Raw genomic sequence first — 24,221 nt, 5'->3', positions numbered from 1 at the left:
CGTGAACGTAATCGAAGCAAGGAGAAAATATTCGAAACATCGAGAATATGATTAAAGGAACCAGAAAACAATAAATTTTTCAAAAAATAGAAAAAAAAAATTCAATAAGGGTTTTTCTTTTTTGTTACAAAACATTTCATGCTATCAGGGAGGCATCATTAGGTGTGCCTACTAATTAGGAGCTTCGGATCTATGACACCGTCAACCGCCGTAGGCCATAGCAGAACCCTCCAAGTAAAAGACTAGAATTATTCACTCAGATCAGCTAGTCAGCAAAGCTTAGATGTTCCATCTGTCCGAACCACAACATGCGGGGACAGAACATTTAGCAGAGCAGGTGCTGTATTCTGGAATGGATTACCTGAAAATGTCAGAAAATCGGAAAATATCAACAGTTTCCGATCTCAAACCATCCTCTTCAAACGAGCACTTTGAGCAAGACTATGGATATGTAGCGTTATACCTAGATTTGATTTGATTCATTTTTTCTTGTGTATATGTAATTAAATCCAGCATTCATTTTGTGAATGTAATTAAATTGAATGTGTATATACTCATTTTGACATCGTTTTGATGCAAAAAGAATTTCTTCCGGGATAATAAACTTATATCTTATATATCTGATCTGGCCCCAATTTCTCGTAAGTTTTTCCTCAAATTTCAAATTGAGTTTGACAATTGAAACAGCTGAATTTTTAACTCAAATGCATTTTTAAAATAAAAAAGCCCAAACAACCCACGTAATCTATCCATCAAACTCAAATTGTAGACTATGTGTGAGTTCAATATCGATTTCAGTTCACCCTGGGGAATGCATTTTACTGCGTTTTCTCAAATTTGAGTAAAAACTCTAACTTAAGTCAAAACTCAGACTTAAGTTTGTTTCGAGAAATCAGGGCCTGATCTAATCTGATCTGATCTTAACCAGGCTCTAACCGACATTACATGATACTACGGTGTGACTTGATTTATGGAATGAAACACCAGCTCGTATAACATCCCCAAGCCAATGGTGCTGTCCTGAATTGTCAGTTTTCACATTAATAAATGATCTATAATTACCTTGCTTTGCGTCTCGTGTCTTGTTCTAGTCTACATGTATATATGCCGGCGTGTGATAGTTCAACAATTACTGCTTCGTCAGCTCGGCTGTCGCAGTTGATAGATATAAGTTTATTGTTTGTTGTTTGTTGTTTGCCCAGCGACATTCCAGCTATATGGCAGTGGTCTGTAAGTAGTGGAGTCGGGACCAGACAAACCAGTGATTGACATCATGAGCACCGATCTACTCAAATGGTACACGATGACATGTGCCAACCAAGGGGATTAAAAGCAACATTACGGGATTAAGAACAACGGATTATTGTGATTACAGTGACAACTGTAGGAAGTCATCTGTACGCGAGGCAGTACAGAATATACAAAGCTTGTACGATTTATTACTTAAAGATAACAGCTGGTGCGGTCTGTTGTTTTATCAATACATTGTTGGCATATGGGATACATTGTCTGACGAATGAAACGCTTTTGTCCACAGATTTGAACTACTTCTGTAAGTTTCTTTTTCGTTTTGTTATGTTTATGAAGATAGTTTAATAAGCTACGTTCATTGTCCCATATGATCTTGAGGTAAGGTCAGTAGATGAGGGCGTCGATGTTATGTATGGTTGTCGTAGAGGAGTGGGTGTGGGGTGACGAAGGGGGTTCGTTCCACGGTGCTGTTGGCTGATTATGTACACTCTTGAATAAAGAAGTTGTCATTCCTAAACCTCTTGGCTTGATGAGTGAGATTAGTTTTACGCCGTTGTAGCAATATTCCAGCAATATTGCCCTCCACAAATGGGATTCCCGCATTGTACTCATGTGGGGAATCGAACCCATGAACGGAACCACTAAGCTACCCCACCGACCCTTGCCTTTACTGAACTGGGCATAACAAGGATTCTAAGTGAGTGAGTGAGTATGATTTTACGCCGCCTTTAGCAATATTCCAGCAATATCACCGCGGGGAACACCAGAAATAGGCTCCACACATTGTACCCTTGTGGGGATTCGAACCCGGGTCTTCGGTGTGACAAGCTAACGCTTTAACCACAAGGCTACCCAACCTCCCCTACAAGGATTCTCAGTGAGTGAGTGATTCTGACCCCTGATCGGAAATACTCGTTGTCCATGACACATTGCGTCAAATTAACCGCAGACCAACTTTATTTTGTTGATCGAGCAAGTTACACACTAGTAATAAAGTAAAATATACCACCCCATGTATTTGCCGACTTTTGCTTCTCCGTGGCTTCTCCGTGGCTTCTCCATGGCAGATGGTGAAGCAAGAGGTACACCTTACTCTCAGTAAAATTTTAAAGCCCGAAGCAAAATTTATCTTTGGTGTTTAAACAAGAATACAAATAATTACGAACCAAAACTACGTCCACAGATCATTTTTACCATTATTTTTTAATTCCGTGATAAGAGCATTTCCCCCTAACCTTTGGACTTTATGATTCATGTGCACCCCTACCCCTCCCTCCAAAATCCTGGATCCGCCCCTGATGGGACAGTCAAACACCTTGTCACAGAATCCGGCATTGGCAAAGACGCAGTATGTTTAAACGGCAAGATGACGTGACACGATTCTGTTTCTTTACAGCGATGTCCTCCGTGATCCACCCCTTGTGTAATCCAGAGTATGTGGAGGGTGTCATGGGAAACTTTTTTAATTCTTTCGAAGAGGCCGACAGAAAGACTCAGATGTATCCAAGCTCTGCCCCTTCTGCTCTGATCATAGACAACATTCAGGATTAAATATGCAGACCGCCACACGTTTTACTTCCTGTCGAGCAGGTTTCCACCATCTCCAGCCTTCGGTGTCTACAGTTTACAATTTGAGGTACAGTAGAAGATGTGTTGTATCAAGATACACCGAATATTTGATGAAGGCTTCAAACAGAGTAGATGCATTTTCGGCGCAGTAAGGTTCTTAAGGACAGGTTTCAAAATAATTAATTATAGTTTGGTTACAGTTATGTAATCCTCTTTGTATTTTTCGTCTGTGGTTTAATGATAAAAAATTATTGAGCATGCAGAATATTTTATTATAAAGAACTTTGTCTTCAAACAGGACCAAGTCTGTTTTACATCATGAAATGTCTCACATAAAATACCAACAGAGGCGTTGCCAGGGTTACCATACATAGTACGTCATCACTGTAACCAGTGAGTGATTATGTGTTTCCTGACAAACATTAATAACACGACATTGCGTCAAAGAATTCCATTTGCTTTAACAAAATCTAAACAAAATACTCCTCGGATCCTGATCATCCTCGATTCGATGTGAGGGGAATTTCACATATGAAGTGAAATCTTTCAAGGTAGCATGAGACGTCGTTCAACATATAGCCAAGCTCTCTTCTAAGGTCTGTACATTCCTCGAACATGCTGTTTGGCTCCCCACGAGCCCACATACGTTGGTCTATTTGCGTTCCATCATTCCAAGCATTCGTCTCATACCACATCGAAACTTGGGTTGCTCCAACAACATATGGCTCCGTTTCACCAACTGCAGCAGAAAGTGAACTATTAGACTAATTTCTAGTCTCTGAAATGAACATATCTTACAGAAAACAAGTTCGTAAATTATAATCATAAAACAGAATGAAAGGAGCCAGAGACTTTCTTCATTCCCGAAACTGTGGAAATCTTGGTCTTTGACGTGACGTGAGGATATACACCGAAACGCTGTGTTCCTCATAATATAGAAGTTGGCATCCATAAATACTCTCTTCCTTATGTGGAAATCTAAACTTGCCACATATTCTAGATTTGAATGGGCTTCCTTGGCGAAATTTGTTTCAGGATCTGTATGTCAGACCAGTGAACCACATGCAATGTACCTTGTGCGAAACACCTTGTGACTGTATGTAGATGATGTAAGACAAGGTGTGACTGTATGTAGATGATGTAAGACAAGGTGTGACTGTATGTAGATGATGTAAGACAAGGTGTGACTGTATGTAGATGATGTAAGACAAGGTGTGACTGTATGTAGATGATGTAAGACAAGGTGTGACTGTATGTAGATGATGTAAGACAAGGTGTGACTGTATGTAGATGATGTAAGACAAGGTGTGACTGTATGTAGATGATGTAAGACAAGGTGTGACTGTATGTAGATGATGTAAGACAAGGTGTGACTGTATGTAGATGATGTAAGACAAGGTGTGACTGTATGTAGATGATGTAAGACAAGGTGTGACTGTATGTAGATGATGTAAGACAAGGTGTGACTGTATGTAGATGATGTAAGACAAGGTGTGACTGTATGTAGATGATGTAAGACAAGGTGTGACTGTATGTAGATGATGTAAGACAAGGTGTGACTGTATGTAGATGATGTAAGACAAGGTGTGACTGTATGTAGATGATGTAAGACAAGATGTGACTGTATGTAGATGATGTAAGACAAGGTGTGACTGTATGTAGATGATGTAAGACAAGGTGTGACTGTACTGTATGTAGATGATGTAAGACAAGGTGTGACTGTATGTAGATGATGTAAGACAAGGTGTGACTGTATGTAGATGATGTAAGACAAGGTGTGACTGTATGTAGATGATGTAAGACAAGGTGTGACTGTATGTAGATGATGTAAGACAAGGTGTGACTGTATGTAGATGATGTAAGACAAGGTGTGACTGTATGTAGATGATGTAAGACAAGGTGTGACTGTATGTAGATGATGTAAGACAAGGTGTGACTGTATGTAGATGATGTAAGACAAGGTGTGACTGTAGATGATAGATGATGATGTAAGACAAGGTGTGACTGTATGTAGATGATGTAAGACAAGGTGTGACTGTATGTAGATGATGTAAGACAAGGTGTGACTGTATGTAGATGATGTAAGACAAGGTGTGACTGTATGTAGATGATGTAAGACAAGGTGACTGCATGTAGATGATGTAAGACAAGGTGTGACTGTATGTAGATGATGTAAGACAAGGTGTGACTGTATGTAGATGATGTAAGACAAGGTGTGACTGTATGTAGATGATGCAAGACAAGGTGTGACTGTATGTAGATGATGTAAGACAAGGTGTGACTGCATGTAGATGATGTAAGACAAGGTTCGACTGTATATACCTGGTGTGACATTGTAATCGAACTCGGGTCTTCGGCGTGACGATCGAACGCTTTAAACGCTTGGCTACCCCCACCGTCCTTCTGACGTAAAGCTTACAATAAATATTGTATGTCTAGTCGATGTGACATATTGTTACGTCCTTCAACTAATGCAGATTACTATGTTCGCACAGGGGTTGTGTGTGTGTTTCAACTTACTTTCTTGCAGATGTTCCGTAACAGCCATGAATTTGTCCATCGTATCCAAGATGATCACTCGGCCAGTGTTTCGTCCATCGTGAGCGCATTCTGCTGCCGCTGCCGTAGGGTATACTTCAAAATGCACTATTTTGAAGCACATGTAGGATTCGCGGTGATATACATAATCACTGTCACATATCGAAGCTGGAACAAAATGATAGATGAGGAAAATAAATACAGTTGTTCTCAATATACACTAATGTTTAAAAGCTGTTCAGATATGTTCATTGCATGCCTTTGCACAAGCACTATTCGTTTCCCTAGAAATTACTGTTAGATATGGGCAACGTGAAATAGATAAACCTTCGTTCGGAATAAAATGTAAGCGACCACGAAATAAATGTGTTTAAAGAATCATACAGATTTTAATAAACTGCCATGTCGCCAAGAAGCAAAAGAATACGAAATATGTATGGAAAATCTAAGAGTATATAAAAATCTAAGGAAAATATAAATAGGATATTAATTAAATACTTTAAGCAATCGCCAAAGCAATCTGGAAGATCTTAAATATGCGTGTGACCGAAAACAATTTGAAATATCTTAACTTAACTTAACGTCCTTTTAAGTTTGTTTTTATAAATTTAAGAAATGACAACAAAATCAAGGACTCTTAAATCTTAAACGGCGATGTGACGACTGAAGAATATATACAGCCTTCAATGAACCTTAACAATATGTCTTCAGGATTAGACTTTGTGGAGAATGACGACACAATAGACAGCACTGGGGTATTCGCCCCACTGCGCATGGAATTGTTCAGCCTAGCAATTTATCTGGTACAATCCAAAGAGAGAGAGAGAAACATCATTCCGTTATTCGACAATTCTAATTCAAAATATTTTTCTGTTAATGGTACCTCTATTTATGAAGAAAACACGAAAACAATAAATGCTGACAGAATTAGTTTATGGAAAATAAATTTGAAAAAAGTAGTCAAACTTGATACTAACGTTTGACCATGTATTGACAAATGTGTTCCAGTATTTGGACTTGTTAATTTTGTAGTTAATAGAATAGACGTATTTTACTCTTTTTTAAACTAAAAAATCTGATTTCGATTGATGCATTTCGAAATAAAACATGAACAGCTGAGAATAATTTCATCTAGAAAATGTTTTCAACAAATTACTATCTTCATTCATTGTGGTAATCAAAGAGATTTGAATCGTTTATGAAGTACAGTGATATGTGAGTGTTATAACTATTGGCATTGCGCAGAAATAGAGTTATCGTTCTTGTTTAAAGTAGCTCAGGTATTCCTACGCCGACACGAGTCGCTACTCGGCTTGTTCCGGAATAACACGAGTGGGTCACGTGCAGGTTACGTGTGTCTGGTTTCCACGACATACTTGGTACAACATGCATGTGTATGTGTGAAATTAACAAAGGTTCCACTTACGTCTGTCGACTTCCAGCACGGAATGTCACAGATGTAGTCAAACTTGTTTCCACAGCTGCTGTCCATGAGCTGCAGGTTTTCATTTCGGGTGATGGCGTTGCATCTTTCAGAACCTTTGTCAGGTTGCCCCGGAGCCCAAACGTGTTTGTCAACTTTATGAGAGTCGGCCCAGTAGTTGTAGTTGAAATAGTAATAAAATACGAAGAACCAGTAGTACGCGTAGTTGTCTCTACTCTGCCACTGCTCTGATCCAACCCAGAAAAACGTTCCTTCAGGGAATTCTGTAAACAAGGTTAAATCAACAGTAAGACGTGCGTGTATGGGTTTGTGTGAGTATGGTTTTACGCCGCTTTAGCAATATTCCAGCAGTATCACGGCGGGTGACACAACAAATGGGCTTCACACATTGTGCCCACGTGGTCTTCAGCGTGACGAGATGACGCTATATATATTAACTGTCAGGCTATCCCACCGCCGATTTCTTTATTGAATGTAACAAAGGGTTAAAATGACATGTCGGTCTGTCCGAACATCGATCTCAGTGCTGACAACATCGTCGGTGTATTACCATGGCTGTTGGCTGCAGTCGCTGTAGCAATAGCATTGTTCCTGTAGCTAGGAGCTATTCACCTTCTCACAAAGAACTGATGCGACAGTTATACATAAGTGCTCCAGTTCTATCACGGCGTGTCATCCTAATACTGGTGAATGAGTGAGTGAGTTTAGTTTTACGCCGTACTCAGCAATATTCCAGCTATATGGCGGCGGTCTGCAAATAATCGAGTCAGACAATCCAGTGATCAACAGCATGAGCATCGATCTACGCAATTGGGAACCGATAACATGTGTCAACCAAGTCAGCTAGCCTGACCACCCGATCCCGTTAGTCGCCTCTTACGACAAGCATGGGTTACTGAAGGCCAATATTCTAACTCGGATCTTCACGGGGAGACAAGCATGTGTTACTGAAGGCCAATATTCTAACCCGGACCTTCACGGGGAGACAAGCATGGGTTACTGAAGGCCAATATTCTAACCCGGATCTTCACGGGGAGACAAGCATGGGTTACTGAAGGCCAATATTCTAACCCGGATCTTCACGGGGAGACAAGCATGGGTTACTGAAGGCCAATATTCTAACTCGGATCTTCACCCCAAGCATGGGTTACTGAGGGCCAATATTCTAACCCGGATCGTCACGGGGAGACAAGCATGGGTTACTGAAGGCCAATATTCTAACCCGGACCTTCACGGGGAGACAAGCATGGGTTACTGAAGGCCAATATTCTAACTCGGATCTTCTCCCCCTGGGCTACTGAAGGCCAATATCCTAACCCGGATCTTCACGGGGAGACAAGCATGGGTTACTGAAGGCCAATATTCTAACCCGGATCTTCATGGGGAGACAAGCATGGGTTACTGAAGGCCAATATTCTAACTCGGACCTTCACGGGTCAATCCTGGAGAAAGCCTGAAGTGAGGCAGACGTCCCAAGTTCAGCAGTTTGATGAAACCTATGAGACAAACCTAGGGGCATAATCAGGGCAAACTGGGATTCGAACCAATGATCACAGGGTCCTGGCGTACCCAAGGGGGGCACTCTGCGGTGCCTTAGATTTCGTGAACTCTTAGATTTCGTGAACTCTGAGATGCGCATCTATGATCATATACGACTCAAATGAAACTAAGGACTACTTGATTCTTTCATGTGAGTACAGACAATTTGTCAAGACATTTAGTGCATTGGTATTCGATATATGATGTCATCATTATGATTCTAGTTCAGTTCTAATCAATTTATATGTGATGACAAATCTATTTTCTGAATATACTTCACAAATGAAGACATTGGCTTCACACATTGTACCCATGTGGGGAATCGAATCCGGGTCTTCGACGTGACGAGCGAACGCTTTAACCACTAGGCTTCCCCACCGCCCCCACAAAAACTTGAAAACCAGACGGATTCACGTCATGATGAAACTGATGTCACCATGAAACAAAAAGAAACGCGATAACGGGTATTCCATGATCATGGAGTCCGCCTCCGTGGTGTAGTGGTTAGAGCGTCCGCCCGGAGAGCGGAAGGTCGGGGGTTCGATCCCCGACCGCGTCTGACCAAAAGACGTTAAAATATGGTACTTGTTGGTCCCTGCCTGGCGCTCGGCATTAATGGGTACAACAAGGACTGGTCGGCTCGGAGTCAGTATAATGTGTCTGGGTGGAGTATTCATGCTTCACTGCGGCATTGTATCTCAGTGGGCTAGCACTATAAAACCAGCATAAATCTGGGCTAGTACAAGCAGCCGCACATACACATACACACGCATGCACGTCGTCTTATGAGCGAAATATTCTCAAGTACGACGTAAAACCCAATTTCACCTCACCTCACCATGATCGTGGATTCTTAAAACTAAATTAAGATAGTTTTCAAGCAGTCTACTTTACATACCGTCTCGCAGATAATGTTGAGCCACTTTGAACTTTTTCGACGTTGACAGTGTTGCAAGTCCACCTGCTCCACCAGTAAGGTAATTACACATGTACTGAGCGTTGTCGAAACTCAGGACGTAACCAGTATAGACTTGGAAGCACAGATTTCCGTCAGTTTTATAGATATAGCCGTTCATGCAGTCTAGTGCTGAAACAATAAAACAAACTTAAAAAGAAAACTAACAAGTAAAAACCAAGTAACTGGGAACTTGTCGTTACCAGTTTCAGTACTTTCGGTAGTCTGGTTCCCGGGGTATGCTGCGCTGACGCTTCACTGACCTCAACAAGGACTGCGCAATGGCGGCCTTCACCATTGGGCGATACGCCGTATAATTTACTACAGAAAAATCCGAGAACGGGTGGTTAGAATTTTTGATTAGCGTTTTCGTCTACAGCAATGCATACGTTAACGAATAACGTTCATCGTTGATTCCAACAGCTCCAGCCTTTGGTGATTACATTTCACAACTTTTGAGTTACAATCGAGCGTGCTCTTTTTATTAGGATTTCAAAGAGCGTCATGCCACCTTTTATTCTGGCTAATCATTCAAGGCTTCGGTAAAGCTTTCAAGAAGTATTATGTGGAGGAAATTTCCAAATTTAATGCATCAGTGACAAAAATGATTCCCTATTTTGACTTATACCATACGTTCCCAAATTATTTCAAGTGAACAATTGACGAGACCTAGCATATGTTTGTGACGGGTGCCACCGGTGGGGCAAGGTAGGGTGACGTGTTGGCGAACACCTGGTATCACCACTATTTCATAGTGATTCATAATTACATACTCTGTCATCGTATCGCATGGTGACAATCACTGGATTGTCTGGTCCAGACCCGATTTGCTTACAAACAACATCACACAGCTGTAATACAGCTGAAACAAATATCTGCTCATGAAATAGTCACAACTGTATCATCGATTCTCCTTTTGGCGGAGATTTCTTATAAATGTGGAAAGGATTTTGTCGCTTCTATCTATTAGAGAAGCAAAACATTTAAGCAGTTGCGAGAGACGATAGTTGTCGTTGGCCGAAATGAACACAATGACATACACTACATTTTCAAAACCGACAAGCGTTGATATTTCGTGCCACCCGGTAATTGTCATGAACACACTATACATCGAACATCGAGCATTAATAAAACATCCTTAGTATTTTATTTGATCATATATTTCGATGATTTGGTCCTATCTTCTCCTGCTGGATATATACTGAGCGTTCTGTTTACTGACTGGAACGTGTTTTAAAGGATCTATATACATCAAATCTTGAACTTAGATTAAGGGTATTCATCCAATTCTGGCGAAACATATCCACGGCTCTTTGGTGAAATGCATTCATAATCTCAGATTTTGCCCTGTCTGTATGGAGGATATCGAAGACGAATATCATCTGTTATTTATATGTGACGCTTATGCCGATTTAAGAAAGGAGTACATTCCACAAAAATATCTGGGTCACCCTACAAGGGAAACACTTATAAGAATTTTATCATCAAAAGACGAATCTGTCCATGGAAAATTAGCCATGTTTTTAACACATTCGCTGTCTTTAAGGAAGAGTTTAATTTCTCCTGTCAACTAATCTAACAATCTTATGATGCTTTCCACTGTTTGCAATGTCCATACCTTGCCTGTCATTACAATACTATGTATACGGGCCAGAGGCCTTATGTACAATAAACCATCTTGATCTTGATCTTGACTGGACTGTGGTCAGTTTGTTCCGTAATGGTGATACTCGGTGGTCTTTGCTTCTGGTATTTGTCCACTTGACTATACACAAACAGTCACTTATATTGTCAATGCAAATAAATTAATCATAAAAGGATCCAATAAATTTGAAACTCATCGATAAATTTACTTTTGAACAAAAGAACACACATTCCTTATATACTCTAAACTTCAAAAAGAAAACAATACAGTTTCAAATGATTCACGGCACTTCGGCATTTGGCACTGGGTTGATATTTCATAGTTATCTGAATAGTTTGGGGCAACTGAAAATGTAACCTTGGGAAATGTCAAGCGTGTCCTGTTTGCAAACAAACGCCGATCTGTTCAGAGGAAGCTGATTCTGCTATAATGTGTTTTAGTTGCAGTAATGCTTGTGGTTGCTGAAGGGAAAATAAAGGCATTTATGCTGTTCATATCATAGAACAAAACGCCAAACATGTACATTTGGTGTGAAAACACTCGATTTCCTCATTTTGCTAACAATGGAAATTTGTCCGACGGAAATACATGCGTTCTCATAAATAAAACTGGACTTACGCCTATACGGATTCAGCTCGGTCGTGTCGATTTCCGGCGTAGTTGTAGTTGTAGTAGGGGTAGTTGTAGTGGTGGTTGTAGTTGTAGGTGTGGTGGTTGTAGTTGTCGTGGTTGTGGTTGGAGCAGGAGTTGTTGTTGGAGATGTTGTGGTTGTTGGGGATGTTGTTGTTGTTGGGGATGTTGTTGTTGTTGGGGATGTTGTTGTTGTTGGGGATGTTGTTGTTGTTGGGATGTTGTTGTTGTTGGGGATGTTGTTGTTGTTGGGGATGTTGTGGTTGTTGGGGATGTTGTTGTTGTTGGGGATGTTGTTGTTGTTGGGGATGTTGTTGTTGTTGGGGATGTTGTTGTTGGGGATGTTGTGGTTGTTGGGGATGTTGTTGTTGTTGGGGATGTTGTTGTTGTTGGGGATGTTGTTGTTGTTGGGGATGTTGTTGTTGTTGGGGATGTTGTTGTTGTTGGGGATGTTGTGGTTGTTGGGGATGTTGTTGTTGTTGGAGATGTTGTTGTTGGGGATGTTGTTGTTGTTGGGGATGTTGTTGTTGTTGGGGATGTTGTTGTTGTTGGGGATGTTGTTGTTGTTGGGGATGTTGTTGTTGTTGGGATGTGGTTTGTTGTTGTTGTTGGGGGGGTTGTTGTTGTTGTTGGGATGTTGTTGTTGTTGTTGTTGGTTGTTGTTGATGTTGTTGTTGTTGGAGATGTTGTTGTTGTTGGGGATGTTGTTGTTGTTGGGGATGTTGTTGTTGGGATGTTGTTGTTGGGGATGTTGTTGGGGATGTTGTTGTTTAGTTGTTGTTGGGGATGTTGTTGTTGTTGGAGATGTTGTTGTTGTTGGGGATGTTGTTGTTGTTGTTGTTGTTTGTTGGGGATGTTGTTGTTGTTGTTGGATGTTGTTGTTGTTGTGGTTGTTGTTGTTGTTGTTGTTGTTGTTGGGGATGTTGTTGTTGTTGGGGATGTTGTGGTTGTTGGGGATGTTGTTGTTGTTGGGGATGTTGTTGTTGTTGGGGATGTTGTTGTTGAGGATGTTGTGGTTGTTGGAGCATTAGTTGTTGTTGGGGATGTTGTTGTTGTTGGAGATGTTGTTGTTGTTGGAGATGTTGTTGTTGTTGGAGATGTTGTTGTTGGGGATGTTGTGGTTGTCTGAGCAGGAGTTGTTGTTGGGGATGTTGTTGGAGCATTAGTTGTTGTTGGGGATGTTGTTGTTGTTGGAGATGTTGTTGTTGTTGGAGATGTTGTTGTTGTTGGAGATGTTGTTGTTGTTGGGGATGTTGTTGTTGTTGGAGATGTTGTTGTTGTTGGAGATGTTGTTGTTGTTGGAGCAGGAGTTGTTGTTGGGGATGTTGTGGTTGTTGGAGCAGGAGTTGTTGTTGGGGATGTTGTTGTTGTTGGAGATGTTGTTGTTGTTGGAGATGTTGTTGTTGTTGGGGATGTTGTGGTTGTTGGAGCAGGAGTTGTTGTTGGGGATGTTGTTGTTGTTGGAGCAGGAGTTGTTGTTGGGGATGTTGTGGTTGTTGGAGCAGGAGTTGTTGTTGGAGATGTTGTTGTTGGAGATGTTGTTGTTGTTGGGGATGTTGTTGTTGTTGAGGATGTTGTGGTTGTCGGAGCATTAGTTGCGGTTGTTGGAGCATTAGTTGTTGTTGGAGCATTAGTTGTTGTTGGAGCATTAGTTGTTGTTGTTGGAGCATTAGTTGTTGTTGGAGCATTAGTTGTTGTTGGAGCATTAGTTGTTGTTGTTGGAGCATTAGTTGTTGTTGGAGTATTAGTTGTTGTTGTTGGAGCATTAGTTGTTGTTGGAGCATTAGTTGTTGTTGGAGCATTAGTTGCGGTTGTTGGAGCATTAGTTGCGGTTGTTGGAGCATTAGTTGCGGTTGTTGGAGCATTAGTTGCGGTTGTTGGAGCATTAGTTGCGGTTGTTGGAACATTAGTTGCGGTTGTTGGAGCATTAGTTGTTGTCGGAGCATTAGTTGCGGTTGTTGGAGCATTAGTTGTGGTTGTTGGAGCATTAGTTGCGGTTGTTGGAGCATTAGTTGTTGTCGGAGCATTAGTTGCGGTTGTTGGAGCTGTTGTTGTGGTTGTCGGAGCAGGCGTTACAGTAGTTGTGGTTGTTGGAGCAGGCGTTGGTACAGGTCTTTGGTTGAAACCGCCAAAGTCAGGATTCATCAATATTATTGGAGGCCCAGGTAACAATGGAAGCAAAGGTGATTGGTTAGGAGCTGGAACTTCACTTTCAGATTCAGATTCTGCAAACATTGACAATTATACTGAACATCAGTTTATGCATGACACATTTGATGCATTCACTGTCAGGGCCCTATTCCGTTCCATCTTCCAAGTTTAGCCTTTCTTATCTTTATCTTGACTCTTTCAAGTGAAAATACGGTTGAACACAAATTTAGACACGTTGCTTATACCGTTTAACATTTATGTATTACATAATCACAACTGTTAATGTTTGATCAGCTACAGTGTGTGGCTTCATAGCCAATTGGATACAGTTGACTTGTTACATGTATGAAATCTGTTCGAAATCCCACAGATAAGAGTGTGGAGTCCATTGGTGACCCTGTCCTTAGACTGCTCACATATATTGCTCTAAACGAAATTGTACCCTGCTCGCTGAAGGAAATATGCCAGAGACTTGACCATAAACATTTTTCATGAAAACATGAAACTTTGATTTGAATGTTAAACAAACATGCAGTCCCGGAAGACACGTAATATTGATATATATTTTTCATAAACAGAAAGATATAAACATACTGATACACTTGTAATCTTCTTTCAGATCCACCTTCCCATCCATATGGCAGGTTGCAATAAGGACGCCAACACCCTCAGCTGAATAGCCATCTTGGCACTCGTAGTGTATGACAACTGAGCTGTTCTCACTGAACGCGGGGCGTCGTATAGCTCGCTTCCAGGTCTCGGGAATCTCTTTAAGGTCTCTGCAGTTTGGATCTGGTGATACAAGACAAAAGGATTTTGAAAATCAAGACAATACATGTTGAATATGGTATCAGCTATCATTAGCATCATTAAAAATCGTTATTTATATGTTAAACCAAATTCAGTTTGGGATTTTGTTCTATTTATTACATTATAGTTTTTGAGTTGCGTTAGCGACAAGTTGAAATTATGCTTTCAACGAGCTTTGCTCATGTTTGCGAAGCAGAATTCTGACAGTGGTGAACAATTCTTGATGTAACCCTGTGTTGATAAGACTCCTACCTCTAAATATGTTAAAATGAGAGTTTAGTTCGTTTCCGGAGCAGAATTCTTAAACAGTTGATTTTTGTTCTAAATAAAGTCTCCTGTACAGATCAGAGCATATTTTCGATATCTACCTTTAAATATTTTTACAATAACGTTTCCATAAATGACTTCACTAAAACGAGGAAAATGCTTGTTTCCGGAATTCCAAAACTGTTGAACATTACTGGAAACAATTTGCATTATACACATCAGCCCAGTACCAAGCGCGTTTTCCTAATTGGGCATGGGTATTTTAGTTGTTCTTTTTTCTTTTATGACGACACGACGGCTTTACAGTAAATGAGAGTAGTTCTTATTTCTGGAGCATATGAGTATTTCTAGATGAAACTGGGTATAAAGATCATTGTAGGGGGTGAACGTTTCGTATAAGTAGACAAACTCCATTTCAGAAATGTACCAGACTGTAGAAGGCCAGGTTGTCCTTCTGGAGCCAGTCATCAACAGGTTCAATGATACAATCAAAACAAATCTAGTTCTCACATGTCTCAGTCTCGTTCTGAATATGTCAACAATGAGTTATTTCTTCTCCTCTTGGATCACCAGATATCTCTGGATTGTCGTCAGAGCCCAGTTGTAGACTTTGCTTTCAGGGCATATAATTTCTGAGCTGTCATTTACCCCCATCTGCTTCTTGTGAACATAAGGTCAGAAGCGTATTATGATTGGGCTATAGTCCGTCAACCTAACTTTTGGAACACGGGTTTTTGCAAGTTACGTTTAAACAACAAAAGGTATCCAACTTTTATTCACTCAGTTGATAATGATATCTGACGACCTATTTAGGTGTTGAATTGCTAAAATTGATATCAGCTATTAAAGATTTTACTTAAGAAACTATCATACACAGTTTCTGACAACAACATTTTCACAAGGGAGTACTGGCAAGTACTGGAATAGCTATCAACAATGTCGCAATATGTGTCAACACGTTATGTACATGTATGCACGAGCATTTCATGGGGAGTGTTTGTGACGTCACAGCTAGTCTAAAGATGCACGGGATATAGTTAAAAGAGTACATGCGTTTTTCAAGAAAGAAGCCAAGAGACAAAAACCTTTATTTCTCTGACTTGCTTCACGAAACGTACACTTCATGCAACCAAGGTTTCAAGAACAAGGCTTCATCGCATTATCTCTCTTGACAATGATACAGAGTCTGACACTGAAACCCCGACTGGGTCGGGGAGCATCTCAAAACATCCTAAGAAAGAGAAACTGGATGATTTTGATAGACGAGCAGTGAGGGATGTAATTCGGCGTTAACACCGGCGTGTAATGAGAAATCATCAATGTCAGTCGTTGTGAAAGAGGATGGCTTAATTTAGGATTGTATCTCCAATTTTGCCCATCACTGACTCGTGGATTGTGGTCTTCAACCTCTGCTGTTTTGGTGATACTTTGCTCTGTCTGAGGAGCATCAGCCAATCTCTGGTTAATTGGATGTATTGATGATGTATGCCCTGCATGTTGTACTGGAAGGAACTGAAAATTCTGACAAAGCAATTCCAGGAAATTGTCCTGTCTCTGGCTGTGAAAATGTCTTCCGAGATTGATTCCAATTGGGATATGGTTGGAACTTTCATAGCTCATTCTTTTGACAAGAATTCTCCCATTCTCTCTCAATTAAAAAGCGAGAGTAATTAAATGTGGGCTTTTGAGGAACCAGTTCAGTGTAGGAAGTAATTGGTTAAGTTACAGGCTGAGGTCACAGAACTCTATAAATTGGACTTTCTTTAGAAGAAACTAGCAAGGTAACATTTGCTGGGACAGGATTGCTTCTTGAAGAGGAAATGATGCCACCAGATGTTCCTGTTGATAATGAATTGAGAATAATTATTTAAACTGATCTTCCAAATTCACAGCATGTGTGGTAGAGTTAATAAAACAGTTTGCTACTTGGTCGTTATGTAGATGATGGAGACGTTGTGCCAGTGAAACAACATCCCTACCAGATGATTCCAAACAAGCTTGCAGTTCAGTACTTGTTCAACAACGGCATAATTGAACAAAGAAATTGTGATAGTTGTGCTGAAGCCTGGTTAAAGTCCTTACAGAAATTTATGGTTAAATACTGTTTCGAAAACATATTCTTACCAAATACAAATCAGTATCGGTCATGCCAAGTGCATCACCAAGTTTGACCTAATGAAGGGTATTGGCAGATTCCAGTGATTCAGCATGTCAAGGTGATCTTCTTGCAATTCCACTTCACTCAATCTGAAGTCCTATTCTAACTTTTTGAATTTCCCACTCTGTCAGCTTCAGCGCTTTGTCCTCTCTTCTTCACGTCAAGCAATATTCCAAAAGATCCATTTACATTTCAAAACCTTTGAGGTACAGTCTAGCTGGCTCTTTTTACCAACATTTCAAAGAGCAGTCATGCGACTCTTGCTGGATCAAGTTGTTCGATCAAGGTTACAACATTCAAGCCGTTGGTTCAGCCTTCAAACAGTTTTATGGTACACAAGTGGAATACATTTCAGAATTGATGTATCATTGACAAAATCGATGTCCTATGCAATTCCCATTTTTTTTACTTATACCATATATTCCCGAGTTGTTTCAGTTGAGCAGTCGACTGGTCTTTGCATATGTTAGGACGGATGCCACATGTGGGGCCGTATATGCTGACCTTTTTGTCAATACCTGCTATTATCACTCTATAATAGTGATTCAAAACACACTCTGTAACCGTATCTCAAATTATCACGCACAGGATTGTCTGGTCCAGATTCCATTGTTTACAGTCCACGTCAAAAAACACATACTCTTGATATAGATACAACTGTACTGTGAAAGGGATTCGTCGTCTCTATTATACATTTTCTATCCTCGTCTTCTGTTCTCGATGCCCTGACAACAGGATGTCAATCACTGGATTGTCTGGTCCAGACTCGCTATTGCCAGCTTCAAACACAGCTGTAACATACTACCATACTTACCTTATGCCAATACATATGATATCTTTGAATCCCATAAGCGTTCCAGCATTCTTTATTTATCCAAGCGTATTTGATTTTGAAACACTTTCTCTTTAAAACCCTATTACCAATTACCAATAAGACGTGTTACACATTTTCCACAGATGTTCATAAGAATCCTTCTGACACTTCACTAAACATTTACAGAAGTTACTCATTATATCTTAGATTCATTGTTTCATAAATTCAGTCCTTGCGTGTCAATTACAGTGAAAGACCGAACATGATGAAGACTGTCTCCAAATGAGATGTATGCTTTTGGCCATACTGTGATTACCAATGATAAAAATAACTCAAGGTCATTCTGAAATACACGGAAATAAGCATTCGCCACCACTCACCCCGTTCCGTAACCTCCAAGAAGACTCGTAAACATATCGATGAATGCTATGTGCGAAAGTATAACTAACCAATCAGAATGCGTGGAAGGGTTGAGATACTTTTTGATGAAAAGGATCTCGAGTACTTAAGTCGGTTATGGTATTATGTGATTGTTTAAAAAATTATGAAAAATATATATCGTCATTTTGACATTACAAAAAACATAACTAACAGAATTGTGTTGCCTCATTTGAAATTTTCAAAAGGATAGTGTCATGAACGGTAAGACATTCAAATACACACATGTACTTTTACTTACAATGGGTCAAACTGAGTTTTCTCTGGCGATCTTGGGGCTTGTTTTTGGGATGTTACTTGCGCTTTCCGGCATTTTTAGGTAATGTAATTATATATAATCTACCAGTTTCAAAACAATATATTCATACTTATCAACTTGAATTTTAAACAGCATGCTCACATTTCACTTCACTTGGGATAGTTTAGTCTGACGTTTGCGGGTCCTGTATAGCTTTTGCAGCGTATTGATTTAATATTCCAGTCGTAGCATGTCCTTCTTGTGTAGCTGGTACAGCTGAAATATAACTTTATTCCAATTGCCTATTCAGCGGAAATAATCCCATCTGCGATTCTTAAACCATACTTAGTGATATACATTTAGAAATTGGGGTGAACAGCCGGTAATGATGTAAATAATCCATAATCATCATTATTGTAGTATTGTATTTTAAGGTTGGAATCTTTCACCAAAATAGAGATGTCGTTGTTTGAAGTAGTTCTGATGTTCGCACGCCAATATAAATTCCTTCCAGATGGCCACCTGTCGCTGTTTGGTTTTCCCGGAATAACACGAGTGGGTCACGAATGTTCCAGAGGAGCACCTGTCGCTGTTCGGTTTTTCCCCGGAATAACACGAGTGGGTCACGAATGGATGACCAGCCTTTTTGTTTCATTTTGGAGCAAAAGTGATCTTGCAAAAATGTTAAGGATGATGTACAACGAATACAAGTCCGTAAATATTTCTGAAAGAGCTGCACTTACCGATACATCAACACAACAAGTTATCGAATTTCGTGATGTTCCATCAGTTTCCCAGTTAACAAGTACTGTCGCGAATATGGCCACATGTTTTCTTTATCTCAAAGTTAAATATCCCGGGGCTGTAGAGAATGTTCAACATGCTCGTCACAAAGAAACAAAGATATCTTTAACTGAACTCTAATTTCTTTTACGTTGAAAATTAAAAAGAACATATATTAAAAATTACCTGTACGACAATTAGATGTCTTCTGTTTAGACCTTAAATTATAAAGACGCATATTTGATACAATATGACACAACCACAAAGAGGAGTTACTCAAGTCATTTCCGACCTCTGCAAGTTTGTAAACACGGAATGTCGAAGGTTCTTTAAACTCATTTCACATTTTTAATATTGGTTCAATCAAGCAGCAATTCCCCGAGTATTGTGACTGGCGTTTATTTTATTTATTTATTTATTTATTTATTTATTTATTTATTTATTTATTTATTTATTTATTTATTTATTTATTTATTTATTTATTTATTTATTTATTTATTTATTTATTTATTTATTTATTTATTTATTTTCATTATATTAAAAGGAAAAGTCATATTGTGTGAAGAATATTTAAACTATTTAGGGGGCACAAGTGGCCATGTTTCGTAATCGCTGCAGTTGTCTGAACAGAGTTGTCTCCTGGTCATGATAGAAACTTTGATACGAATCACTGTTCAAGATTTGTTTGCATCAAACCCATGCTCCTGGGTTTCAGCGCACTGATAAACGTCTGAAAACCGCATCCTCTAACATCCTCTAACATCCTCTAACATCAAACTGACATGCTGTGATACCACGTCAATACTGTTCAGAGGCGCTGGGGTAACCTCGTGGCCACGTCGAAGACCCGTGATATTGCTGGAATATCGCTAAAAGCGGGTTAAAACTAACTCACTAACTCAATACTGCTCATCACATTCACAACAGCTAAGTACAACTCAAAACACTTACGGTACACAGCGTAGGTGCAGTTGATTCCCCAGTCGTCATAACCAAACTCCCTTTTTGTGAGTGTCTCATTGAAGATGTGGCAGTACTCGGAACTGCTTGCTCTCGACCTTCCAGCACCTGCACTAAATTGGCATGGTGGCTTTCCTATCTCAAACACACAGGGCGAAGCTGTCGTGACTGGAGGACTAGCTTCCATTTGACAGTGTAGAACCATCACACAGTCGTCTGTGTCTATGCATTTCTTCCCACAGTTTAACTGTGTCAATCCAGTCTCAGTTTTGGCCTTAAAGACATTGAAATCTAAATCAAAGGCACTTGGTGAAATTTCGAAGTCAACGTCTTTGAATATTTCCCGCTGCTTTTTGGTCACTGCTGTAAGTAGGTTCAGAGAACCGAGCGATGGCGGAGCTCCGGACCCTGATGGTGGTGGAGCAGCAGCAGTTGGACCCGGAACAGCAGCGATTAGCCCTGGGACAGCTGCAGTTAGACTCGGGACAGCTGCTGTTGGACTTGGTGCTACAGCTGGTGCAGCTGCTGGTTGACCAATAGATGGAGGTTGGAGTGGAGCAGGCATGGGAGCGGGTGCTGCCGGATTAGTGTTCAGACTTGTAGGAGAGCCTACAGTGCCTTTGTTTACAAACGGCAAATTTATGTTGAAGGCAGCACAGCTGGCACAACAAAGTATCACTCCAAGAATGTAAGTGAGCAATCTCCCTGCCATATTGGCTGTCTGTTTAAGGACTTTTAGAACTCTATGTGTTTTCTTTAAGACGCACCAATCCTTCGATGTCTATGACACACAAATCAACGTTCCTCTCCCCTTAATGGGTGTGAATGGACGTATGACGGTATATATGTACATTATATGGGACAAGTTGAGAGACAGATCGTGAGCGTACATGTCGCACGTGAAGGATTAAGTTTGGAACAAAATACTTACGACAGCCTTAATCCAATCTTAAGACATGTGATCCTTTATCTGTGTCATGGTGCATATAGATGGAAGCTTCACGCAAAGTCAGACTCTCTTTCACAGACAATATCAGGTTTGGAACTCCACACTTGGAGATTACAGTATACTCCTTATCCGTCTCCAAGACTGCAGAACTATCCAGGCATGGACAGTGTCAGTTTCTCTGTTATATACGTGTTTGTTGTTCAACGGAAAAGGGAACTAGGTACACCACCGTACACGTGCACGTACACGTGCAGAATTTAACTTAGTTTAACACCACACTCAGCAATATTCCAGCTTTATGACAATGATCTGTAAAAAAAAGTCGAATCTGGACCAGGCAATCCAGTGATCAACGGCATGAACAGAGGGATACGATGAGATGTGTCAACCAAATAAGGTGTTCACCTAAAACAACAATTTGGCACTGCTTCTTACGATAAGCATGGGTTGTTGAAGACCAATTCTAACCCGGATCTTCACGGGGAGACAAGCTTGGGTTGTTGAATACCTATTCTAAACCGGATCTTCACGGGGAGACAAGCATGGGTTGTTGAAGACCAATTCTAACCCGGATCTTCACGGGGAGACAAGCTTGGGTTGTTGAATACCTATTCTAAACCGGATCTTCACGGGGAGATAAGCATGGGTTGTTGAAGACCAATTCTAAAATGGATCTTCACGGGGTCTCAGTTTTCACCAAAAGTCAACTTTATAAAACTGGCATTGACAGAAATGATATAACAGCGGTAATAGTAATAAAGTCATAACAAGTGATTATGATGTTCACGGAGCAGCAAATCTGGTCAAAATTCCGAAAAAGCACAGATACTCGTTATGTATTATGTTGACTATCAAACATATCCACAGTCATATTGACTCAACATCAACACTGTCAAGGCTGGATATCAAGGCTGAAAGAACCCTTATGTTGTCTGAGAAATGTTCCAGAATGTTCAGTACTACGCTGTTCAGAAACTTTCAGAATGAGCTCCGGGAGCTGATAGCATGGCATGTACACAGTGCACCTCAGCCGCCAACAGCTTCATGAATGTGGGGAAGATAATGTACGAGCAAGAGCAAGCCGATTACTCAAATGCAGAATACGGGATATCCTGTAACTAAAAGGGAACAAACTCTATCCAATCCGAACAAATCTCCTATGGTCAATATGAAATAGTAACGAGATATCATAAGGAGATGATATTCTGTCCCCTAACAAATCTCCTATGGTCAATATGAAATAGTAACGAGATATCACAAGGAGATGATATTCTGTCCCCTAACAAATCTCCTATGGTCAATATCAAATAGTAACGAGATATCACAAGGAGATGATATTCTGTCCCCTAACAAATCTCCTATGGTCAATAAGAAATAGTAACGAGATATCACAAGGAGATGATATTCTGTCCCCTAACAAATCTCCTATGGTCAATATCAAATAGTAACGAGATATCACAAGGAGATGATATTCTGTCCCCTAACAAATCTCCTATGGTCAATATCAAATAGTAACGAGATACCACAAGGAGATGATATTCTGTCCCCTAACAAATCTCCTATGGTCAATATCAAATAGTAACGAGATACTACAAGGAGATGATATTCTGTCCCCTAACAAATCTCCTATGGTCAATATGAAATAGTAACGAGATATCACAAGGAGATGATATTCTGTCCCCTAACAAATCTCCTATGGTCAATATCAAATAGTAACGAGATATCACAAGGAGATGATATTCTGTCCCCTAACAAATCTCCTATGGTCAATATGAAATAGTAACGAGATATCGCAAGGAGATGATATTCTGTCCCCTAACAAATCTCCTATGGTCAATATGAAATAGTAACGAGATATCACAAGGAGATGATATTCTGTCCCCTAACAAATCTCCTATGGTCAATATCAAATAGTAACGAGATATCACAAGGAGATGATATTCTGTCCCCTAACAAATCTCCTATGGTCAATATCAAATAGTAACGAGATATCACAAGGAGATGATATTCTGTCCCCTAACAAATCTCCTATGGTCAATATGAAATAGTAACGAGATATCACAAGGAGATGATATTCTGTCCCCTAACAAATCTCCTATGGTCAATATCAAATAAATAGTAACGAGATATCACAAGGAGATGATATTCTGTCCCCTAACAAATCTCCTATGGTCAATATCAAATAGTAACGAGATATCGCAAGGAGATGATATTCTGTCCCCTAACAAATCTCCTATGGTCAATATCAAATAGTAACGAGATATCACAAGGAGATGATATTCTGTCCCCTAACAAATCTCCTATGGTCAATAAGAAATAGTAACGAGATATCGCAAGGAGATGATATTCTGTCCCCTAACAAATCTCCTATGGTCAATATCAAATAGTAACGAGATATCGCAAGGAGATGATATTCTGTCCCCTAACAAATCTCCTATGGTCAATATCAAATAGTAACGAGATATCACAAGGAGATGATATTCTGTCCCCTAACAAATCTCCTATGGTCAATATCAAATAGTAACGAGATATCACAAGGAGATGATATTCTGTCCCTAACAAATCTCCTATGGTCAATATGAAATAGTAACGAGATATCTATGCAAGGAGATGATATTCTGTCCCCTAACAAATCTCCTATGGTCAATATCAAATAGTAACGAGATATCACAAGGAGATGATATTCTGATCCCCTAACAAATCTCCTATGGTCAATATCAAATAGTAACGAGATATCACAAGGAGATGATATTCTGTCCCCTAACAAATCTCCTATGGTCAATATCAAATAGTAACGAGATATCACAAGGAGATGATATTCTGTCCCCTAACAAATCTCCTATGGTCAATATGAAATAGTAACGAGATATCACAAGGAGATGATATTCTGTCCCCTAACAAATCTCCTATGGTCAATATCAAATAGTAACGAGATATCGCAAGGAGATGATATTCTGTCCCCTAACAAATCTCCTATGGTCAATATCAAATAGTAACGAGATATCACAAGGAGATGATATTCTGTCCCCTAACAAATCTCCTATGGTCAATATGAAATAGTAACGAGATATCGCAAGGAGAT

The 24,221-nt window shown here is 40.0% G+C and overlaps 2 protein-coding genes across 2 annotated transcripts; both read right to left on the bottom strand.

The window, feature by feature from the left end:
• Positions 1 to 3,071: 3,071 nt before the first annotated feature.
• LOC124265563 lies at positions 3,072 to 9,420 on the bottom strand. The gene is made up of 4 exons (XM_046700350.1): positions 9,240 to 9,420; positions 6,785 to 7,065; positions 5,341 to 5,526; positions 3,072 to 3,559 (listed from the first exon to the last, which is right to left on the bottom strand). Exons 1-3 carry the CDS (start codon positions 9,415 to 9,417, stop codon positions 5,467 to 5,469), a joined length of 519 nt encoding a protein of 172 aa, XP_046556306.1. The 5' UTR covers positions 9,418 to 9,420; the 3' UTR covers positions 3,072 to 3,559; positions 5,341 to 5,466.
• Positions 9,421 to 11,001: 1,581 nt separating this feature from the next.
• Positions 11,002 to 20,755, bottom strand: LOC124265549. The gene is made up of 4 exons (XM_046700336.1): positions 20,182 to 20,755; positions 14,317 to 14,514; positions 13,171 to 13,796; positions 11,002 to 11,061 (listed from the first exon to the last, which is right to left on the bottom strand). The coding sequence occupies exons 1-4, from the start codon at positions 20,753 to 20,755 to the stop codon at positions 11,002 to 11,004; spliced, it is 1,458 nt and encodes a 485-aa protein (XP_046556292.1).
• Positions 20,756 to 24,221: the final 3,466 nt, after the last annotated feature.

Source organism: Haliotis rubra, unplaced genomic scaffold (assembly GCF_003918875.1).
Source record: "Haliotis rubra isolate DU_JTF1 unplaced genomic scaffold, ASM391887v1 Scf984, whole genome shotgun sequence".
Classification (NCBI taxonomy): domain Eukaryota; kingdom Metazoa; phylum Mollusca; class Gastropoda; order Lepetellida; family Haliotidae; genus Haliotis; species Haliotis rubra.
The sequence above is the reverse complement of the archived record's forward strand: the minus strand, read 5'-3'. Positions and strand labels throughout refer to the sequence as shown.

Coding starts and splice junctions, on each gene's coding strand:
- LOC124265563 (XM_046700350.1), bottom strand. CDS start 9,417: ATGAACGGCTATATCTATAAAACTGACGGAAATCTGTGCTTCCAAGTC. Junction 7,066..9,239: donor TCAACATTATCTGCGAGACG/GTATGTAAAGTA, acceptor CCTTGTTTACAG/AATTCCCTGAAGGAACGTTT. Junction 5,527..6,784: donor CGTGCTGGAAGTCGACAGAC/GTAAGTGGAACC, acceptor ATTTTGTTCCAG/CTTCGATATGTGACAGTGAT.
- LOC124265549 (XM_046700336.1), bottom strand. CDS start 20,755: ATGCCTGCTCCACTCCAACCTCCATCTATTGGTCAACCAGCAGCTGCA. Junction 14,515..20,181: donor CTGCACCTACGCTGTGTACC/GTAAGTGTTTTG, acceptor TTGTATCACCAG/ATCCAAACTGCAGAGACCTT. Junction 11,062..13,170: donor CAACTAATGCTCCAACAACC/GCAACTAATGCT, acceptor GTTTGTGTATAG/TCAAGTGGACAAATACCAGA.